This window comes from Nestor notabilis, unplaced genomic scaffold (assembly GCF_000696875.1).
Source record: "Nestor notabilis isolate BGI_N333 unplaced genomic scaffold, ASM69687v1 scaffold18029, whole genome shotgun sequence".
Classification (NCBI taxonomy): Eukaryota; Metazoa; Chordata; class Aves; order Psittaciformes; family Psittacidae; genus Nestor; species Nestor notabilis.
The window spans coordinates 4,574-8,234 of NW_009943431.1; the positions used below are offsets into that span (position 1 = coordinate 4,574).

General features: G+C 59.8%; 1 protein-coding gene across 1 annotated transcript in view; it reads left to right on the top strand.

The window, feature by feature from the left end:
• Window positions 1-3,563, top strand: part of LOC104411507 (protein-methionine sulfoxide oxidase MICAL1-like) — a gene marked incomplete at its 3' end in the record, with an annotated part of 4,880 nt that extends 1,317 nt beyond the window's left edge. The window contains 11 exon segments of the mRNA XM_010021941.1: window positions 1-67; window positions 254-351; window positions 431-586; window positions 834-934; window positions 1,170-1,427; window positions 1,809-1,924; window positions 2,003-2,129; window positions 2,394-2,466; window positions 2,943-3,093; window positions 3,170-3,357; window positions 3,469-3,563. The exon segment at window positions 1-67 is cut by the window's left edge and continues 54 nt beyond it. Coding sequence (XP_010020243.1) covers window positions 1-67; window positions 254-351; window positions 431-586; window positions 834-934; window positions 1,170-1,427; window positions 1,809-1,924; window positions 2,003-2,129; window positions 2,394-2,466; window positions 2,943-3,093; window positions 3,170-3,357; window positions 3,469-3,563 — 1,430 coding nt within the window.
• Between the last annotated feature and the right edge of the window lie 98 nt (window positions 3,564-3,661).

Below are 3,661 nucleotides of genomic sequence, written 5' to 3' on the forward strand. Positions count from 1 at the left end.
TGGAGGTGCACATCAATGTGCAGTTCAACGGTCTCATCCCCCCAGTGGGCAAGGCGGGTGGACAGGGGAAGGTATCACTGTGGCATCTCTAGGGACAAGGACAGGGATGTGGGTGGCTGCTCTGAGCCCCCCAGGCCCTCTGCTGGTCCAGAACATGCCTTTTTGCAGGGGGATGAGATGCAACTGTCTCCCCCCTGCACTGGAGAAGGTCCCAGTTGAGACCCAGCATGCTTGTGACGGTCCCTCTCCCCGCAGGCTGGCGCGCTGTGCTGCAGCCCAGCTCCTCTCCCCTCAGCCGCTACGAGTTTGACGTCCTCATCTCAGCCGGTGGAGGCAAATTTGTCCCTGAAGGTGATAGCAGTGGGTCCCTGCACCCCTGGGATTGGTATGGGGGGGTCAGGTGGGGGTTCACACCAATCCCATCCCGCAGGGTTCAAGCGGAAAGAGATGAGGGGCAAGCTGGCCATTGGCATCACCACCAACTTCATCAACCGCCACAGCCGGGCTGAGGTGGAGGTGGCCGAGATCAGCGGCGTGGCCCGAATCTACAACCAGAAGTTCTTCCAAAACCTCTACAACAAAACAGGTTGGTGGTCCCAGCCCTGGCATAGGGGGTGCTGGGGGTCCATGTCCCCCCCTGATGCAACTGGAGGCTCAGCCCTGAAATGTCTTAAAGGTCTTTTCCAACCTAGTTGATTCTATGATTCTATGTCCCCTGAATGCATGCCCCTGAATGGTACCTCATAGCAGGAGACATTCAGTGGCTGAGCCCAGTGTGGGAGCTCCCTGTGGCTCTGCCCCATGGCTCAGCAAAGATCCTTCCCTGTGCCCAGGCATCGACCTGGAAAACATCGTCTACTACAAGGATGACACTCACTATTTCGTCATGACGGCCAAGAAGCAGAGCCTGCTCAAGAAGGGGGTCATCCTCCAGGTGAGAAGGGCAGGATCCAGCCCCAGGATCCCATAGCGATGGAGGGTAGGATGCGGATGATGGGTGCTGGTTTGACCACCACCCCTGGGATGCTGAAGGCTTTGGCGGCCTGTGCCAGGGGAAGAATCCTTCTGTAAGGCTCACAGGCCCAGCTTCACCCTAGAACTGGCTGCACCCAGGCTGGGGGGCAAACACTACCTCCCATGTCCCAACCAGCTTCACCCCATCCTCACAGGACAAAGCAGACATTGAGAGCCTCCTGTCAATGGAGAATGTGAACCGGGACGCCCTGCTTAGCTATGCCAAAGAAGCTGCCAACTTCTCCACCAACTACCGCCTTCCCCAGCTGGAGTTTGCCCTCAACCACCGGGGCCTGCCGGATGTTGACATGTTTGACTTCACCTGCATGACGCGCTCGGAGAACGCGGCGCTGGTGCGGGAGCACAACGGAGTCCGTCTGCTCCTCGGGCTGGTGGGCGACTGCTTGGTGGAGGTGAGGGTCCCCCTTGCAGCACCATTATGGCCCTCAGCTTCCCTTTTCCCCACAAGATGTGTTGGTTGCAATATATCCCCATCCCTAAATGCTTCTTGCCCCACCTGCCTATCCCCAAGTCCCAGTAGCAGGATATTCCAGTGGGGTTACACCTTCCCTGGCCTCACCAGGGATCTGGGGTGGGTTCAGGGTGGAGGAGCATCCCAACTCCTCCCCAGACGCAGCTGTACTGGCCAGGGAGGACACGGACACCTTCCTCCCTGCGCGTCCTGCTGCCTCTCCCTACTTTCATCCCTGGCCAAGCCCAGCAGCTCCCAGCCTCTTCCAACCATCCCAACTGGCTGTGCTGCTCTAGCTCCATCTCTGCCTTTCCCTTCACAGCCCTTCTGGCCACTGGGCACTGGTGTGGCTCGGGGCTTCCTCGCTGCCTTCGATGCGGCATGGATGGTTCGGCGATGGGCAGCTGGGACCCCCCCACTGGAGGTGCTGGCTGAGAGGTGAGTGTCCCCATCCTGCTGGGCTGGACTTGGAGCAGTGGGGTGAGCACTGACCCCAATCCTGTCCCTTGCACCCAGGGAGAGCATCTACCAGCATCTCTCACAGACCTCCCCGGACAACACCAACAAGAACATCAGCCAGTACAGCATCGACCCGGCCACGCGCTACCCCAACATCAACCTGCAGGCCATCAAAGCCAACCAGGTACCCATCCCAGGCCCTGCCATGGGGCAGCCACCCCCTCCCCAGTGGTCAGGGTGACACCAATTTGCGTGATCTTCTGTCCCAGAAGGGTGTGAAGCTGAAGCTGTTGGTCCCCAGTGCATTTAACACATTGCACATTGTGGATGTGGTTGGTTCTGGTGAGGTTGGGGTGTCTGGGTGTCCCCTTGCTAGGCCCAGCTCTCTGTGTGGTGCCACTGGCTCCATGCAGGTAGTGACCCACCACTGGCATGTTCCCATCTGCAGGTCCGGGACCTCTACCTTGTGGGCATGGTGGAGGTGGACCACAAGAGGAAGAGTGACAACAGACTCAGCACTGGTAGGAGCAGCCGGTCCTGCCCTCGCCCCCCCAGCGCCAGGACCCCCCATTCCTCCCAGCAGCCCATGCCAGAGTGGCTCCTGCCCTGATTTTCCTCCCCATCCTTCTTTCCCCTGGCCGGTGTCCATCTGCCCACCATGCTCTATCCAGCACCAGCTGCGTTTCCATCCCAGTGGCCCTGCTGGTTTCCATTCCTCCTGCCCATGTCCCCTATGGGGACACAGCCTCCAGCTGCTTTTCAGAGGGGAGGTTGTTGTCTCCTTCTTGCCTGCACTGGTGTTGAGCTGGGAAATACTGACAGATGCTTTATCAACCCATTTATTGAGCCTTGGGAGGGGGGGCGCTGTTGCATGGGGGCATCTTGTGTCACTCCCATGGGACCCCTTCCCCACTAAAGCACTGATGCTGGATTGGGGAGTGGGATGGGGGGTGTCCCCTGACTCTTTGGGGTGGGGATACATGTGCTGCCTCCCCAGTGGTCTCGGGATATGCCTATGAAGACCTGCTGAGCTGGTGCCAGGCCAGCACGGCTGGGTACCGAGGTGTGGAGGTGACCAACTTCACCACCTCCTGGACCAGCGGCTTGGCCCTCTGCGCCCTCATCCACCGCTTCCGCCCCGACCTGGTGTGAGTGCCTGGGACGCCCACCGGGTACCCCCCACCCTGCAGAGCACACCCTGATGCCACCCCTGTCTCCCTGCAGGCACTTTGACTCTGTGGACCCCCAGGATCCCATCCGGATCCACCAGATGATGCTGGACATGGCAGAACAGGAGCTGGGCATCCAGCCTGTCCTCTCCAGCACTGAGATGGCCACCATGGCAGAGCCTGACCGCCTGGGGCTCATCACCTACCTCAGCCAGTTCTATGAAGCTTTCAAGACCTCTCCAGGTGTGAAATTTGGGGTGATTTATCCCATCCTGATGCCCCACTGGGGCTGGCTGGGTGCCCTCTGCTTCGTAAGGTTAGTCCCACCACCATGGCTGTGTCCCCTCTGTGCAGAGCCAGAGGAGGTCGCCAAGAAGCCGCTGCTTCCCCCTGGTACACGAGTCAGCAAGCAGCAGAAGAGTCGGAGCCTGACACACAAGCGTGCCCAGGTGAGGGACACCCCCCCCAGACCCTCATGACACCCCAAAACCATGCCTCCTTCCTCATCCTAGCTGATCCCTTTGCAGGACAGTGCCCAGAAGGATGC